Source organism: Nicotiana tomentosiformis, chromosome 10 (genome assembly GCF_000390325.3).
Source record: "Nicotiana tomentosiformis chromosome 10, ASM39032v3, whole genome shotgun sequence".
NCBI lineage: Eukaryota > Viridiplantae > Streptophyta > Magnoliopsida > Solanales > Solanaceae > Nicotiana > Nicotiana tomentosiformis.
This window is the reverse complement of record NC_090821.1, coordinates 47,209,255-47,228,075: the sequence shown is the minus strand read 5'-3', so window position 1 is coordinate 47,228,075 and position 18,821 is coordinate 47,209,255. Positions and strand designations below refer to the sequence as shown.

The 18,821-nt window shown below is 36.4% G+C and overlaps 1 protein-coding gene across 1 annotated transcript; it reads right to left on the bottom strand.

Annotated features, from left to right (window-relative positions):
* Positions 1 to 505: 505 nt before the first annotated feature.
* Positions 506 to 12,773, bottom strand: LOC104113595 (threonine--tRNA ligase, mitochondrial 1). Its single transcript, XM_009623808.4, has 20 exons — positions 12,464 to 12,773; positions 11,346 to 11,583; positions 11,154 to 11,213; positions 10,210 to 10,299; positions 9,380 to 9,454; positions 9,148 to 9,276; positions 8,974 to 9,063; positions 8,054 to 8,142; positions 7,880 to 7,976; positions 6,870 to 6,956; positions 4,557 to 4,641; positions 3,961 to 4,055; positions 3,734 to 3,766; positions 3,568 to 3,654; positions 3,175 to 3,267; positions 2,618 to 2,710; positions 2,264 to 2,485; positions 2,080 to 2,151; positions 1,312 to 1,383; positions 506 to 823 (listed from the first exon to the last, which is right to left on the bottom strand). The coding sequence occupies exons 1-20, from the start codon at positions 12,724 to 12,726 to the stop codon at positions 728 to 730; spliced, it is 2,166 nt and encodes a 721-aa protein (XP_009622103.1). The 5' UTR covers positions 12,727 to 12,773; the 3' UTR covers positions 506 to 727.
* Positions 12,774 to 18,821: the final 6,048 nt, after the last annotated feature.

Sequence of the window (18,821 nt, the reverse complement as noted above, 5' to 3'; positions counted from 1 at the left end):
CTTGCTCATTTAACGAAACAGCGAACATGCTTCATCACAAAAAGCATTGTAGGGTCTTGTTTTCGGATACTTTGGATCTCTAAAAAGTCAGGGGAAGCAATTCACCATAAGAGTTAACAAGTTTAAGATTTCCATCACCGATAGCGAAATCAAAAGTATTATCCCTCATCTTCTTGTTTAGTTAATGGAGCTAGCAATATATGGTTTTTATCAGGGAGTTCTAAAATTGAACTCGAGAGATGCTATAATATACTGTTAAACATAAAAAATTTCTGGCAAGACTGAAATTCCATCCAGTAGTATTTGTCAAAAAGTAGCACACTTGTAAACTAAGACAGACACGGCATCTAGCACCACGAAAACGTTAATGCTGACTTGCTGTTTACGTAGTAGATTAACCTATTTGGGAAAAACAACTACTCACAAACCATTTTGGGCTACCTACTGTCAATCACAATTCGATTCCACTTCAGACATCAGAAGAAAGAAAAGATTAAACAGCTAATGAGAAACAAATTACCAACCAGCTTGTAAGAAAATACGAGTATAATACAAAATTTCCTACTGAATGTATATCAGATTGTTGTAATAGAATAGCTTTCAATTACTGAAAAACAAATAGACTGAGTTTAGTGGCATGCATTACATTCTCATACATGTAGGAAAATTGAAATTTGATTGTAGGCTACATTTCTTCAGTAGTACAATGCACAAGCAGCAGTGTCTCCTATTGAAATGATGCAACCATATCTTTGAAGTGACCGAGGAGGTCGTCAACTGTCATGACTTGATGATCAGGCTTGTCTCTCACTCGAACGCTCACCTGAAATCATTTTTATACATAGATCAGATTTTTCAGCAAGAATAAGCAGTTGAATATTGACTATTAGATTTAAAATTAGAAAAGAAAAAATTCCTATGGAGGAGAATGCATGAAGGATTACAGAAAGAAACCAAGAACTGACAGAAGCATAAACCATGAACTACATCATTCCCAATAGCAAGAGCTATTGTGCAGCTTGCAACTATTTAATGCAAAGTAAATGAAATCATGTTCAAAGAAATCTAGATGTTCCAACTATTCGAGATCTAGTACCCTGAAAACTTGAATGCTGACTTGCTGTTCCGAATGTTCCAACTATTCAAATTTAAAGGAAAACGATTGTTTTTAACCAACTTATCAGTCTGAACTTAGAAAGATCACTAAAATAATGGAGCCAGAACAAAGTAATCTGGATACTATTTTTTCACTTTGTTCAGTTGCAATCATAAAACGATATATACGATGCAGGTCGGGGACAATAAAGATACCTGCCGACTACTGGCTTCCGCTTCTCCAACAACCAGAATATAGTTATATTGTGCCACTTGAGCCTCTCGTACCTGCACATACATTAACAGCCATAAACAAGCATTTCTTTTTAACAGGCCAACAAGAATTTTGATTTGAGACTGAACTTGTATTGCGTGAGAAATATTTAAGTTACTTCATCAAATCTTCATAGCATATTAGCTTCAAAGCTGAAAGCATTATGTCATTCTGATGGCTTGCTTCAGAGTACAGGATTGGATATACAATAAAAATTTACATTTCCCATTATTCTGTGGGCGTATGTTACATCCTTCTTTTTCTATTTTTCAGTCCACTAGTAAACTTCTCTAATAGCATTTCTGAAGCCAAATGTAGCTTAACAAATTCAGGACGGCAGTCCTTGCCAGTCCTTAATACCAATCCAGTCACAAAATAAGTGACCACTATTGACTTTAGCTGATATATCAACACAAGGACTTTAAAAACATAATGGTTATTGTTGGAAGGAACTGAGTCTTTTATACCAAGTGAGTCTCCAAACAGACCTAACTTATGTGACACTGCATAGATGATTTCCACATAGAAGTAGTCTTTTATTTCCTTTTTATAAAATAAACTCTAACCAACAAACAGGGAATTTGTTTACTTCGTCCTTGGACCTAAATATTTACTGTAAATTAGTAATTTCATATAAAAATTGCTCAGTGAGCCTGCATTAGCGCGAAACAGACGAGCATTCTATCTGATAAACTGCATTAAACACAAACCTTCTTCTGGATTGTCCTGTCACTTGTATCCACATCAACATAATAACCAGCATCATGTATTCGCTCTCGGAGCTGAATAAAAGACAAGCAAAAGGTTAAAGCAATTTCATAATGGATGAACTACACAGGAAAGAATAATTCATGAAATACTATTTGTTAAATGAAGTACATAAATGAAACTAACCTCCAGAGCATATGACTGAGATTTGTCGGAAACAGGGCAGACCATTGCTTGACGTGGACTAAGCCAGAAAGGCCATTTCCCCTTGAAATGCTCCAAAAGAATAGCAAACATACGCTCAACCGACCCAAGTATAGCTCTATGTATCATAACTGGTCTCTCCCTCTTATTTTCATCTTCTGCTGAGTATGAAAGGTTGAATCGTTGAGGAAGTTGGAAATCAAGCTGAAAAAGAAAGCATTCAGATGATACTTCCAATGTGGTGCAATAGATCTTTCTAAAAAGTTTGAAGGTAAATCAACGTTCAAAGGGGAATTGTTTGTGGAATGAACCAAGGAAAATAAGACCAAATCTAACCTGCAATGTTGCACACTGGAATTTTCTTCTCATTGCGTCAGAAACACTTATATCAATTTTTGGACCATAAAATGCTCCATCTCCTTCGTTTTTCTGATTGAACAGAACTCTTTTAAGTAAAAGTCAAGATTAAAGCAATTAAGAAAAAGAACAACCAAGAAAAGAAGACACAACGGGGTGACTACCTCGATTTTCCAGACATAAACAGAAAAATTGCTAGAGGGTAACCCACCCACCCCCCCAAAACAACAATCCCGATTTTCCTGTTGTGTAACCCAAAAAGAGCTACACCTCTCATCAACATTTGATTGCGCAAGGAATTTAAAATATTAGTTTAAATAGTAAAAAAGTAAATATAAGTCAAGTAGAATTCCTAAAAAAAGTGAAAGCTCCATAAAACAACTTTATAGTAGAATGGTGTCATCATTGAGTGATGTAGCATACAAAATGGAAGAGTGGGACAAAAGAAGCACCAAAAAAGGTGTGAAATTGTAATAAATGATGTCTAAAGTCCAAATTTTTTTAATTCTCAGATCCAAGAAAATTTGATGGCAAACCTCCCAGGGCTTTCCGAACTCGTCCAATGCTTCCGCAAGAGAATCTTCAGCCTTGTTCCAGCTTTCTAAGTCTCCAAGATACTTCTCAGGCCTCTGCAAGTCAGAAATACGAGTGGGATATACATGGAGAAATGTACGACAGAAATGTGGAAAGCACTCATAAAATGCATGTTAGACCATATACAGAAACATCCCGAAATAAGAACAATGGAAAAAACAGTTGCACTTGCAGCTCACGTTCCAGACAAGAAAAAGTATGGAACAACGAAAAATGTTCCATAACAAGGGCAACTGTCTGTAACCATTACTATAATAACGAATGCATGTAGGACCGACATTTAGCTGAAATCAATTATAACAATTTGAAAAACAATGGAATGGTAAAAGTCGTACCGTTGATAACTTCAGGTCGAAAGTGAAACCAAATATCTTATACACATAGCTGATGAAATCTAAGACACCCTTGACTTCATCTTTAATCTGCAACATGAATAATTTAGGTCATACTAATTTTCCAATTCTGTAGGTTCATTGCACAGTCATAAATCATATAACCCACCTGTGACTCCCTGCAAAAGATGTGAGCATCATCCTGCAAAGCAATAGGGTTAGAAAAGAGGTTGTCTTAGCACAAAAGAGACAGTAATAAAGGTTTTATAGGAAGGAGGTTCTTCAGAATGACACATGGCAAAACTTAGTGTATGAAACAAACCACTATTGCTCCTTAAGAAAAAGCTTACATGCTCATCTATAAAAGACAAAAGGAAATAAAAAATGTGACAATACCTGCTGAAATCTCCTGACACGTGTTAAGCCAGTAAGTGCACCACTGGCCTCATTCCTGTGTAGAACTCCAAAGTCAGCCAGACGGAGTGGTAGCTCTGCGTTATTGAACTGTTGGTTAATCACTGAGGTGTTGCTTACAGTTAAAATGACATGAATGAGAATGCTACTAGTTATAGTGTGTGTGTGTGTGTGTGTGTGTGTGTATAAAATTATGGTGCAGAAGACTACAGGCCGGTATTAATAATGAGAACCAACGGATTTTCATGAAAGGCGAATATTTGCGGAGAGCATGTTGCAGGTATAAACAGGCATCCTTTCAACAAATTTACATGAAGTTTCACCCCTTGACAAGGTGGACTATGCTGAGATTCTTTGTAATTTGACAATCTGATTCAGCATGATATCATAGACAACCAAATAGCGCCTCTGCATTTACTAGTAGCACCAACAATTTATGGTCAAGTGTCTCTATGTTATCATGAGAATTTCTGATCAGGCATGCATTAGTTCCAAATTAACTGCACGCCAGACCAATGGTAAAACCAAAAACATGCAAATAAAGCAAGAGAAGAAAAGTAACTATTGGAAAAGCTCACCCCTGTAGGAACGAACTCTGTGATCGAATATTAAACAATGGCCTGGGCAATTCATTGGCTTCAGCCCAAATTCTTGTTTTTCAATCTGCAGCCCGAAGAAGCAAGAACCATTACACAACAACGATAGCTCCTAGCTAAATATGTTCACCCAGAGGCAGTACTTACAAAACAAGACACTAAAACCTATTCAAGTTTAACATAAACAGAATACTTAAACAAAAAGAAAGAAAGAGAAACAATACAAATCTAGATTATTTGTGAGAACTAAATATCTCAAATAAGTGAAGGAATTTCATGTTTCTACTATATAATCCGGCATTTCCTGTCCTAACTAAATAACCTGCATGTCAATTTATGAGCAAGATAAGATAATTGCGAACATACACGTCTCCTCACTTATCAACTCGCAATTTGTAAGGACATCAATAGAACTACTAAAGTTTTGTATGAAACATTTTAATATATCGAAAACACTGGAACAAATTAAAAAAGTTACTAATTATCTTATCATTCATTTTTCTAAATAAACTATTATTATTTTTTAAACTAGATTAACTATTATAGTATTGATTATACTATTATTCTACTGATGTTTATTGAATTTATATACTAATCCTATATAAATCAATAACTCCTTTGAGCCTTTCGGTGGCACAACTGATTTCAAAATATTATAAGCATGTAATATGACCTTAGAACGTAAACTATCATTAGGGACCAATATAATGGCTATTATGATAGAATTAAGCAAGAGGATACTCCAAAAAGAGCTATGCAATATAACAATCACTAGCTAACAAAAGAAAGTACTTCCTCTTTTCTAGTTTATATGACACTCTTTCCATTTTGGAACATTCCAAAATGTTTCATACATTTGTAACTTCCATAACTTTCAAGAATTTTTTTTAAGTCACAACTTTCAAGAATTTACATTCATTAGACTATTCAGCTTTTAATTTTCACGTAAAGTTTTCTCTTTTCAACTACTCTAATGTTGCCATTCATTATCAGCAAAATCTTAAATTCCATACCCAGTCAAAACACTGTAACATAAAATGAAATGGATGGAGCAAAAAGAGATTGAAGTTAAACAGAAAGAACAGAAAAAGTCTGTTGAAGTGTGTGATCATCCCATCTAAAAGTTTAAACTGTTAAAAAGAGCACACTTTTATTGATGTAGTTATCTCTTCAACTTGCTTCTTCACATGCAGGCCTAATGTTTTTTTATAGACCAAGCAGGTGGAAATTCTATTGTAAAATGGTTGGCAGTGAGACTTGAACCAGTACCTAATATCATGTTGATATGCGTGACCATCTCATCTAAAAGCTTAAGTGGTTAGAGAAAAAGTACTTTTATTTACTTTATTATCTCTTAAATAGTCCCACAGTTTCATAACTTCTTTTAAACATTTGAATATGCAGCTTAGTATAATAAACATGAAGCAATTGACAGAGAGAACAAAAACTTTAAGCTTTATCCAGAAAAAATATTTACATCTGCCTTAAGGCTAGTTGTCCTCTAAATTTATGTAGCTGGGATAGTTTGTCCCCTGTAGATTCTCATGTCAAACTTTTGGACTTTGTTAGCTCTCTATCTTTAGCACAGGCCTCACTGTAACAGAGCTAAAAAACTCTCATTTTTGTGCTTTTGCTATTATGCATCTACTTTTTTTGTTGTCACTGTTACCTAGCCTTGAACCCTTGACCTAGTAGGTAGGAGAGAAGTCCCCAACCACTATGAACAAAGATGGCTGGTATTATGCATCTACTTGATGCCATTTATAGTACCACTTCATCAAAAATATATTACATCTGCCTTAAATATAAGCTTTCGTATGAAAGCCACAAACAGCTGAAGTTTTGTCACCACATATTTCGCAATCAAGTATACGAACTATTTGCTTTGATTTTTGAATTTCGCCCTATGTTTTAAACCTGTAATAATTCATCTTCAATAAATTGCTCAGCAAATCGGACCAGAAATTAAAAATTTATTCTCTTATTAAATTCTCAAAAGTGTTGTGCACATTGGAAACATTTCTCTATCTGATAGCACCCACTTGATCCATCATATGGAGCCAAAATACCTGGATTTCTTTCTTTTAATTCATTACTTAATCAGAACACATTTTTAGGGCTCTATGCTACTCACAAATTTCACCTCATTCTGTATAAATGTGAGAAACTCCTCTTACTGACATAAAATATTCCTACTTCAAACATCAATGTTGCAGAAATTAGGCTTTTAAACAAATGAAAAACTTATTCAAATGCACCACAATATCAAAGCAGCTACAAGTGCACAAATTTTACCTCAAAGACGAACATGTTCTCCTTGTAATTTGCAGCATGTCCAGAAGTTTCCCACAACTGCATGTTGTACATATTTGGACTCCAAACCTGCATAAGCATGTATGAAGACAAGCACTCATAAATAAACCAGCACAAAACTTTATCAGTTGAGGTCCAATAGTTCAATCTTTTATCCCTCTTCCTACGTTGAGGAGAGGGGGAGTGGAAAAAAGAGAAAAAGAAGACGCAACTCATAGGCCAAGAGGAAAAAAGAAAAGGACGAAGACATAATATCTGGTCATATGCATGGATGCCAAAATATAAAATTACATGGATATAGGAGCATGTCCAACACATATTTTAGTGTCTGCATTTTTATATTTCTAGGACATGTGTATCCTCTGATTAAAATGTCCCTTGATTGAGTAATGAGTGCCTGATTTCAGACACCAACTATGCCTATATGATATAGAATACAGAAAAGAACCGCTAAGTCGTCGTGTTATTTCTCAAAGTTATAGTGTCCTTTTTCAGTCTATGACTGTTTTGCACATTCCTTGCCTTGTACTAATGGCTGCTTTTGCCTTTTCCCTCTCTATTACTTTTGCATTCTTGTATACTATTAAACGTCTTATAATAGCGTTTGACTCGGCTCTTGCCCACTTCATTCTTTTAAAATTATGGTGTATTTCCACCAAAGTTTGTGCCTGACATTACACATATGTCAGTATCCTTGCTGCTTTGATCTAATCTAAGGATTGAATTGATTGTTAATGAAGAATTTCAAGACACCAGATGAGGATCTCTTCTGTCCAGTGGGCAGAAGGAATTCAGTCCATTAAACAATTAGGAGTAAACTATTCATCTCAAATGGAATCAAGAAATAAATGCAGTTTTAACAAGAAACAGAAATGTCCCGACTGAACTCCAGCCAGTCAAATAGTCCGCCCAGTCCGAACTAAACTTCCATTGTTCCAATCTGCATTTCAAAACATTCTTGCAACCAATATACTTAAGCACAAGCAAATTACCTCCTCATAGCCTCTCTTCCAATACTGCCTCTTTATGAACTCCAGCAATTTGTTGCAAACTCGAGCACCATGTGGAAGAAAGAAACAACTTCCAGGGCTGAAATGCATAAATCTCATTAAGTAAAATGAAATATTTGAGCTATAGTGAAAACAGCAAATAATCTCAAGGTATACCTTAATGGATGAAAAAAGAAAAGCTCTTGCTTCTTAGTCAGCTCTCTGTGATCATATTTCTTTGCTTCCTCCAGCATAGCTAGGTATTCCTATAAATAGACATTCTTTTATTAAATATTCCTCAAAAGAAGCAGTTCTGTGACCATTTCTCCTTCCTAAGGACAGGACTAAAAGCGACATCTTATGCTTTTACTGATAGACCAAATATTAGTTCATTAATTCATCAGGCTAGAACTCAAATAACATATAATGATATGTGGTCTACTCTCGATATCTCCTATCAAGCCTACTCAACTATCTATGGAAAAAAAGAGCTATTTCTTTACACCAAAAATACGGATGAAATAAAAAGGATTTTATTAAATTCCTTTCTCAATATATCCTCATATTTCTCTCATTTCATATAATCAGAAAAGGCTGAATGCGCCAGTTTTCCATGCTTAACAAACCTATCCAAAAAAGAAAGGTTCTCCATGCTTAAAAAAGGACATGTAAATACACGGGAACACAAACAAGAAAAAGCCTAAAAACTGGCTAAAGAGTAAAGGTAAACATAACCAATTACGATTTACAAGAGGTGACCTGATGCATATTGATGGATTCCAATTTGCAACATTGGGTACTCTAAAAATGAGCAAAGCATATCTCAAAGATTACCACTCAAAAACAACTTTGAGATCTAAACCTGCAAAATAAGGGATTATTTCCTCTTTCTTTCTCTATCCATTTTCTTTTCCTTTTTCTATTTTTAGAGGGAGGGCAGGTGTGGAAGTACATGAAATAGTCTGCAGCTTCATAAGCTCTTCTTTTCATGAAGCAGTTTAACAATTTTCTTTTTTTTTGGTTCTGATTATTATCAGCGCATAGTGGCATAAGATCAAAGTCAAATCCTAAATGATGTAACCAGCTTTCGAAGTCACCTTCAACTGTTTTTTATCTGGATAAGATATTCCATAAACTCTTTGCAAGCTTTCACGGTCCTTATCTCCCCTCCAATATGCTGATGAAGCCTAGAATCATAAGATTGGTCAGCAAAGATCAAATCAACACACATAGGCTGACTCTTTCTTCTATGAGGATATGCATCAACTCACCTTTGTACAAGCTAATGCTTTAACAAAAGAAGTATTTGGTATATGCGGACCACGGCATAGATCAACCAAGGGGCCACATCTGTATACTGTGATTGTCTTATCTTCAGGTAAATCCTTAATGATTTCCACCTAATTAAAAGATGGGGGAACAAATTAAGATGCGAGATTCCTGAAAATGTTGCACACAGAAAAAGTATGGAAGGATCAAGACTGCAGATCATAGCAATTCAACCTTAAACCTATTATCAGAGAACATATCAAGAGCTTGTTGCCGTGAAACTTCGATGCGTTCAAAAGGTTGTTTCTCCTGAGAAATAAAGGGAAATTAGTTGCATGTTGAATACAATGCAGGAGAAATAAACAAAAATTTGCAACAGCCAATGGTGCCTTAGCAATTTCTTATAACCATTAGAAAAAAAAATAAAACTCTTGAGGTACTCACTAAGTGATGAGAAAGATCTAAAACACCCCTATCAGTCTTATATCGCTATATCCTACAACTTGCTACAACCTTATCGTTGCATTCTTGATTAGGCATGTATGAAGGATCATAGAAGAAAGAAGATTTTCATTTAAGATAGGAGTATATTCAAGAGCAATACAAGTATTTGACAGTGTATAGTTGTGTCCACCACATTAATAGATAGTGGTCTAGACCCTTGATCTGGTGAATATTCTACAACTGGGTCGGAAAGGCTCCACTGATTTTCTTACCTAAAGAGTTCCTTGTAATTCAGCACACTCTATCCTTACATGAATTTACTAGAAAAGAGACGAGCACAAAACATTCAAATCTGTCGAATGTGTATTTTCCATTTATCAACTTCCTAATCATACAGCAAGAAAAGTGAAACTTTTTACTACGTTAAAAATCACGTAGCAATAAAGAGAAACATGTACTCAACCATAAAACATAGAATCCCTTTTACAAACAACCAGAACAGAGAAATTCCAAGAGACAAAAAAATAAAACAGCAGAAATGTAAAATACAAGAGGCAGCAAGCAGTTGCACTTTTATGCTCATTAGATCAAGGCAGTTCTGAGAGACAAAAGAGTAGTACCGAAACAGCTTTTGCTGCCTCCGACTCGATCCGTTTGAAATGATCCTCATTTAATCCCAGTTCACCATAAAAGGCGTCATAATAGAAACCCTGCAGTGGCAGTTTAGACATGTCATAACAGGTTGGAAGCAATATGAACTGACTAAGAATAAGCTATAATGAAAGAGAGGGCCCTGCCAGCTATATGGCCTAGGAGGAGGGCAGGTCATGAGCTCGTGGCTGCAGTAAAAGAAACAAAACAACAACGAACCCAGTGTAATCCTATAAATGGGGTATGGGGAGGGTAGTGTGTACGCAGACCTTACCCCTACCTTACAAAGATAGAGAGGCTGTTTCGGATAGACCATCGGCTCAAGGAACAGTGGAGATAAGGCAAAAGTAGCAAACAATAGTAAAAACAATAAATTAAGGTAACGGGCACGAATGACACAGCATGTAATAGTAAAGAATCATGAATAAGATAACACAAAAATAGTCCTAGTACTACTGGTAAGCCCAGGAGGAACACACTTTAAGATATGGTAGGATGAAAAATTGTCCCATTGGTTTGACAAGGATATCAGCTATCAAATGAAGCAGTCGGGCAATAAATACCAGCTTTAGTTAAATTACTTTTAAGAAACTACTTAAGCATATCATTAGCCAGCTAGCTAGACGTTTTCACTTTTATCTATTCCCAAGAAAGAAATGACATAACTTTGCCAACTAACCAAAAGCCATGTAAGTAGAATAAGAAATTCCATATCACGACTTAGACCCAAGAACTAATCGATTAACTAATCAAGTATGACTCGAAGTCGCCAACTATAAATCCTCCATCTCCATCCTGCTCTTTTCAGGCTCATTTCATTCCGACACTAAATAGTTTGTCTCACATTCCAGATCACAACTAAACTCTCAAAAGAATAACTTCAATATTCAAAGATTAGGCAAACATAATATACCTCTCCTCTTGTTGTACACGGTCCAATACACAATTTGCATCCATATGTCCTCTCCAACGACTAACAAAACCACAAAAAGAACATAAACAAAAGTGAAAGAATGAGCATAGAAAGTATTTCAGCAGTACAAATTTCTAAAGATCATAACTTGATGAAGACACAACCAAAATGTGGTAGACAAAAGGTTGAAACCTCGCCAAGAATGTGAGCACTCGAGTGCCAAAATGTGTCGCGACCTTCGTCACTGTCAAAAGTGAAGAGCTCTAGCTTACAATCACCTTCCAATGGCCTCAACAAATCCCAAAGCACCCCGTTCACCTTCGCGATCAATGCGTTTGAAGCCAAGCTCTTTGATATCTCCTTTGCTATATCCAATGGTGTGGTATTCCATTTCTTCCCCTCCTTCATTGTCCCACTTGGTAACTCGATCCTAATTAAACACAATCATACCCCACATTCAAATGTTTAATTTAAATAGCAACTTATTACCAAATAAATCAATCCCGTGTAAATCAAACATCATTCCAATATATAAAGAGAGAGAGAGAGAGAGAAACTTAAAAATTACATATAAAAATAGGATACATCACAATCTGCTTAGTTAAGAAATATTTCAAAAAACATAGGAGAAAATTATATTTCTACTAAAAAATTTGTGCGACTCCATAAATAACAATAATACCATACTCCTCAACTAGATTTCGGGGTGAATAGAAACATTATTTCCTATATTTTTATCAGTATTGTTTCCTAATACTTCTTAAGAAAACATCTTTAACTGCATAAACATACTATAAATCAAATAAACGACACTATAAATCACATCTTTTATGATTAAAAAATCCAAAAAAAAATTTAGAACTTTGTAATCTACATAAAATTATGTTACCATACAAATAGAAACAATACCATTCTTTTTCTTTTCTTTTCTTTTCTTTTCTTTTCTTTTCTTTTCTTTTTTCTGCAATAATTTTTAGTGTGAAACAGAACATCATATCCTAATGAACGGTACTATAAAACCACAATACGTCTGATAAATTCGCAATAATAAACATTAAGCGGCAATGCAAAGAGCAGCAATGCCATTCTTTTTTTCAGAAATAATTTTCAGTGTGAAACGGGACATCATATCCTAATGATTTGAAACTAAACTACATATTTAACTACATAAAAAAGTACTACAAAATCAGAGTCTATTACAATAAATAAAATATGTCTGATAAATTCGCAATTAAAAATATTAAGCGACTATGCAAATAGTAACAATGTCCTTCTTTAAATTAAGTACTAGTAAATAATTAGAGTTTTACTTGATAGGATCAGGAGAGAGCGAAAGGCGCTGAAGGCGTTGCTCATTTTGAATAGATTCGAAGAGAGCGATACGTTTAGGAATAACGTTTTGTAGATAACTTTCGTCTTTAGGGTAGGAGGCGGCGCTGGAATTAGCTTCGGAACCTTTCGGAGTTTTTCCCATTGGTGGTTCTGATGAGAAACTGCGGAGGAGGAGAAACTGTTTACACGGCGGAGGACGGCGGATGAGCGATTGGGTGAAGAGGCGTGAAGCCAGTAGCATATAGACGGAAGTATTACTGGGGTTTTAGGAGTTATGGCTTCCGTTTTTCAAAAGGATTGGGTCAAAATTAGTTGACGGTAGCGTGGGGGGCAAGCAATGGGCCTCATTGAGTTGTGGTATGGTATATGGTTGGGCTCAAGACAAAATGATTTTTATTGGACTTGGGATGATTTGCACGAATGGGATACTTCGCGTCGCTATTTAACTCTTGTCCCCACTTTAGCTATTTGTGCAGAAATGACACTTTTAAAGTTTAATGAAAAAATTTAGACTAAAGTACTGTCCAACCTAACAGCCTGTTTGGAAGGTTGTTATCATATCGTTTCATATTGTATTGTATTATAGTTAAATTAGCTATTGAAAATTAGCCGTTGAAAACTAACCGTTAATTAGTCGTTGGAGCAACACCTATATAAAAATATTTTTTGAAGAGCTAAAGACGCACTTCTCTCAATCTTCTTCTTCCTCCTATACATGACACTCTTGTGAACAATGACAAAGAAAAAACTCTGACAAATACAAATATAACACTCCCAAAACCTGGTGTCACCGAGTACATGAGCATCTAGTATGAATACAAGTCTGAAAAATATGATCTATAATAGTCTAAGACCAAATACATTAAACAGGGAGATAGGGAAGGAGAGACAAGGTTTGCGAAACACGGCAGCTACCTTTGAATCTCCAAAAAATCAACTGTGCGAGAGAATATATGCCCGGGAATACCTGGATATGCACACGAAGTGCAGGGTGTAGTATGAGTACAACCAACTCAGCAAGTAATAATAATAAATAAGGAACTGAAGATAATGACGAGTTACACAGTTATAGTTCATTTTCAGTAATTCCAGCAAAGAATGAACATGCTTTCAAATCTAGCATTTTAAGTCAAATCAATTCTATACAGTTCAAGTTCATGTATTACAGATATAAAATCTTTCAGAAAATTTCACAACAATGACAGATAGCAACTAAGTGCAACAACAAATGAAAACCAAGCACAACCTCTCAGGGCAACAGTCACTCAACTAATCACAACAGCTCAACCACTCGGCTCTCAACCCTCAGCACTCACACTCAATGGGTACCCGCGCTCACTAGGGGTGTACAGACTCCGGAGGGGCTCATACAGCCCAAGCGCTATAATTCGCACGGACAACTCACGTGCTATAGTATCAATATCTTGATCTGCACGGGACAACTCACGTGCTATAGTATAATATATAGATCCACACGGACAACTCACGTGCTAAACGGACAACTCGCGTGTTGCACGGACAACTCACGTGCTATAGTATAATATCTTGATCTGCACGGACAACTCACATGATGCACGGACAACTCACGTGCTATAGTATAATATCTCACAATCAGGGCCTCGGCCTCGCTCAGTCATAAATCTCCCCAATCTCTTGGGCTCTCAACAATCATGAAATCAGCCCGAACAATAATGATACGATGCATCAATAATGAACAATAAATACTGGATAAAATAATCAAGTAAACTGTGACTGAGTATAAACCAACAATTAAGCAGATAGTTCAACATGTACACGACCTCTGTGGGTCCCAACAATACCAACATATAGCCTAAATATGGTTTCTAATATGACTTACAGTCAAATTTTCACAACACATAGAGAGCACATAGCTAACAACAAGTTATTCAACTTTACAATTTTCACGGGAAGGACCAAGTCACAATTCCCCTGGTGCACGCTCACACGCCCGTCACCTAGCATGTGCGTCACCTCCAAAGTAATCACATGATACCAAAATCCGGGGTTTCATACCCTCAGGACCAGATTTATAACTGTTACTTACCTCAAACCGTGAAATTCTTATTCCGCTAAGCCTTTGCCTCGTGAATTGGCCTCCAAACGCCTCAAATCTAGCCACAAATAATTTGATTCGGTCAATAAAATTTATTGGAATTAATTCCATAAGAAAATGCTAATTTTCCATAAAAATCCAAAATTTAGCTAAAACATCGCCCGTGTGGCCCACGTCTCGGAACCCAATAAAAGTTACAAAATCCGAACACATATTCCGATACGAGTTTAACCATATAAATTTTATCAAATTCCGATAACAACTCAACCTCCAAATCTTAAATTTTCGTTTTTTGAAGATTTTGCAAAAATATTGATTTCTTCCATTTAAATCTGAAATAAATGATGAATATAACCATAGAATTATGAAGTATAATTACTTTCGGATATAAAACACTTACCCCAATCCATATGGTGAAAATAGCCTCAAAAATCACTTCAATCCGAGCTCCAAAACTCTAAATATGTTAAAAATGGTTGAAACCTTGAAATATAGTCGCGGAAAATGCTTCGCGATCGCGAAGCACAAAATTTTTCAGCCCCAAAATTGTTCTTCGCGATCGTGGAAAACCAATCGCGATCGCGAAGAACAAACTCCCCAACTCTTCGAGACAGCCTCTAGTATAATGGTCATAACTTTTTGTACAAAACTCCAAATTGCAAATGGTTTAACTTTCTGAAAACTAGACACCAAGGACTATAACTTTAGTTTGTTTCTCATCTCCCAATTCCTTATATATTACTAGATATAAGCTTCCACAGTCAGCTCTGTGCAACAGAGATTTTCAAACTCTTCTGAGACAGCCTATAGTGTATCTACCATAACGTTTTGTACACAACTCCAAATGACAAATAGTTTACCTTTATGAAAACTAGATACAAAGGGCTACAAATTTTATTTTTGGATCATCTCCAAATTCCTTATAGATTGCGAGATATAAGCTTCCAAAGTCGGGTCAGTGCACCAGAGGTTTGTTCTACTTGATCGCGAAATAGCTTCCGCGATCGCGATTCACAAGGCCCCAAACTGTTGTTTAATCTTTGCGAACGCGACCTGATGTTCGCGATCACGATGCACACCTTTGTAGGCAGGAACCAGCAATTAAAAATGGCCTGGAAATGGTCCGAAATCACCCCAAAACTCACCTGAGCCCCTCGGGAACTCAACCAAATATACCAACAAGTCCTAAAACATCACACGAACTTAGTCGAAGCCTAGAATTATATCAAACAACGCTAAAACCATGAATCGCACCTCATTTTAAGCCTAATGAACTTTGAACTTTCAAATTCTATATCTTGTGCCGAAATACATCAAATCAATCCGGAATGATTTCAAATTTTACACACAAGTCATAAAATGACATAACGAAGCTATTCCAATTTCCAGAATCGGATTCCAACCTCGATATCAAAAAGTCACCCCCACCCCCCGGTCAAACTTTCCAAATATTCAACTTTCGGCATTTCAAGCCTAATTCCACTACGGACCTCCAAATAATTTTACGGACATGCTCCTAAGTCCAAAATCACCATACGGAGCTATTGGAATCATCAGAATTAAATTCCGAGGTCGTTTACACATAAGTCAATATCTGATCAACTTTTCAAACTTAAGTTTTCAATTATGAGACTAAGTGTCTCATTTCACTCCGAAATCCTTCTGGACCCGAACCAACTAACCCGATAAGTCATAAATCAATTGTAAGGCATAAATTGAGCAGTAAATTGGGAAACGAGGTTATAATACTCAAAACGATCGGTCGGGTCGTTATATTCTCCACCACTTAAACACACGTTCGTCCTCGAACGTGCCAGGAGTTATTTTCAAGCCACCACATCACTATTCCATCTTACCACGCATGTACCCTGGGTGATCTCACGTCACCCTGTTCTATATAGTCCTGACCACATAACATTACTGAAAATCATTAATTTAACCTTAGCCCAAAAACCTTGGAGCCCAAATTTCTAATATCCAGAACTCTTTTCAAGACCCGAATCTCACATCTACACACTGTATAAGCCTGAACAAGCTGTACCCATCCATAACCATTATCCCAGATACAATCGCGTAACATACTACACAACTCGCATACTCGTAACACCATTTCTGATTACAGTAACTACTCAAAACCAACCAAGTACTAGTATAAAACCTCACATTCAACAGAACTTCATTCCAAAACCTTCGTATACGCCAATGATGAAAGAAACAATCAAAAACTCATAACCACTCATCAGATCAACTAGCCATAGAGCCCTCTCGCCCCAACCAGAACCATAATCCTCTCAAATATACCATAATCAAGCCTGATAGTACCCATTCTAGGTCCAATGACCTTATATTATTAAACACAACTAACCCACAGACACACCACATTAATATAACTCCAACCACCACTGCGCAATCCGTGTACCCAAATATGGGAGATGTCTCAAGGAAGAGAACCATATTGCAAGTTCAACAGACACCACCACAACCACAATGTTACAACCAACTCCTCAAATTTTGTGAAAAGGATAATCGTAGGCGCATATGCACAATTGTAGAGGAAGGAAATTAATAAATCAGATAAATTATGATAGAAATAAAATTCAAACATACGGCACAGATGACTCACGTGTCAACAATATGAATCGCCTGGCATGGTCACATGCCTCCAGTCCCCGCATATCATACAAGAGCAATTAAACAAGTAAACTTGTATATGATAATGAAATAAGATTCTCATGCTCCTGGACTGGTATAAATAACACGCCATAGTGTAAGCATGTGCAAAGTCTGCTATCACACTTCAAATCGGCAATTTAACGCAGAAATTGTAACTACCCCATTTATTCAGGGGAATTAGCCTCTTTGTAACCTCAAATGTAGCCCAGATAGTTTTCCAACAAAGGTACGAACATGAGAAACGTTATAACTTTACGCTTAACAGTCAACTCTAGGAATATCATAGCCTAAGCATTCTTTCGAGTATGAATACTTGCCCCGATGCCCGCACATTGGCTCAAACCTCACATATATACACACTTATAGCGCGTAGTTATCATAAATAATTAACGCAATTAGTGCATCCACTGAGTTAAAATAAAATACACACCTCAAACAGGCCACAACCCGAAATAATATACTTCTGAAAACTCCCAGTCTCCAAATTCATCAAACACATGAATCACCGTAACTGATCCCATCTCCAGCACTAGAATGACTAACACATCTTCCATTCACGATATTCCCATGAGGAATACTTTCATAATTCTTCCGTGCCACATAGCAATAATTTGAATATTAGCAGTCTATCAACCAGGTGAGTACTACAATACCAATGAACATTCGTAAGTCAAAACACAATGCGCCTTTTGAAATGATCACCCTTCTCAAGGATTATCGAGCAGTTATAACATTCATCTAAATATCTAAAACTGACCATTCTGTCTAAAATTCGTGAATTTCCTTTAAAGAATTAACTGCCACCTTGTACATGTAAATCTTAATCTCGCGCCACACACCACATCTATCATGCCAGCATGTGACAAGCACGAGAATCTCATTATCAACTTTGGGTAACCAGCAAATTACATACCCGGTCATTCAGTAACCTTCATCTTGCTTCCTTCCAGGAGGAATTCATAATACACAATATGTTTCCTACACCGGTAGAATATATCCGGTTCAACCCATGGTAGAAATCATTAAGAACACTTTGAAATCTATTTGCACATAACCAAGCTATCAGAACTGAATCCCTCTAACTCGACCAAGCCACGCAGGTCACCAAACCCAAGAATATAGCCACCAAAATTTTTGTAAAGTCTCACAACATCATAATTACCCCATAAATATCACAACCGCAACACTTACTCTGAAAATACCTTATGCAAAATTTAAAATTGTTCCTCATTCCTTTCTTATACTGAAATGTAGAATCCATAGTCATACAAAATTACCGCGAGTCACGACACCTTCAAATGTAAATCTCAGATTCTATCCATACACAAGTCCGGAAACATTCTCAATTGCTATATATAATTCTCAAACCCATTAGAATTTTCTCGGGAATCACCCACTTTGCTCAAATCCAAAATGCATCGTCTAAACGGGCCGAAGGGCATATGCCCCATTAGCACAACCACCCCCAAAGTAGTAACCCTGCCTTAACAGCACCAATCAAATTCATACTCCGTGCACACTACGTTCTTCAAAATAATAATTTAATCATTCCATGATTTCCGTATTTCTATAAAGTGCCATATAACCCG

Excerpts from the sequence above, each read along its gene's own strand:
- LOC104113595 (XM_009623808.4), bottom strand. The coding sequence starts at position 12,726 with ATGCTACTGGCTTCACGCCTCTTCACCCAATCGCTCATCCGCCGTCCT. Across the intron at positions 11,584-12,463 it reads CTCTCTCCTGATCCTATCAA|GATCGAGTTACCAAGTGGGA; the intron begins GTAAAACTCTAA and ends GTGTTTAATTAG. Across the intron at positions 4,642-6,869 it reads AGAACATGTTCGTCTTTGAG|ATTGAAAAACAAGAATTTGG; the intron begins GTAAAATTTGTG and ends TTCGGGCTGCAG.